Source organism: Buceros rhinoceros, unplaced genomic scaffold (genome assembly GCF_000710305.1).
Source record: "Buceros rhinoceros silvestris isolate BGI_N320 unplaced genomic scaffold, ASM71030v1 scaffold5635, whole genome shotgun sequence".
Lineage (NCBI taxonomy): Eukaryota > Metazoa > Chordata > Aves > Bucerotiformes > Bucerotidae > Buceros > Buceros rhinoceros.
The window spans coordinates 4626-4849 of NW_010412164.1; the positions used below are offsets into that span (position 1 = coordinate 4626).

The following is a 224-nucleotide window of genomic DNA, read 5'->3' on the forward strand; positions in this document are numbered from 1 at the left end:
AGGGGAGGATGGGGCTGAGCCCTGCCCTGTGCCAGCATGGCGCCTCTGGCTCTGCTGTTGACGTGCCTCTTCACCCTTCCGCCCCAGGTACTTCCGCATGGCCAGCTTAGTTTTTTACGGTTTTCGAATGAGGCGTGATGATGTGATGTACGACTGCCTCCCGCTCTACCATGCTGCAGGTACCGTGCGCCGTACGGAGCCCTGCATGCCGGGACTGTCTCTTT

The 224-nt window shown here is 60.3% G+C and overlaps 1 protein-coding gene across 1 annotated transcript in view; it reads left to right on the forward strand.

Moving 5' to 3' along the window:
• SLC27A4 (solute carrier family 27 (fatty acid transporter), member 4) overlaps nt 1-224 on the forward strand; it is a gene marked incomplete at its 3' end in the record, with an annotated part of 6275 nt that overhangs the window by 2540 nt on the left and 3511 nt on the right. The window contains exon 5 of the mRNA XM_010136278.1: nt 88-179. Coding sequence (XP_010134580.1) covers nt 88-179 — 92 coding nt within the window. The remainder of the gene's footprint in view (nt 1-87; nt 180-224) is intronic.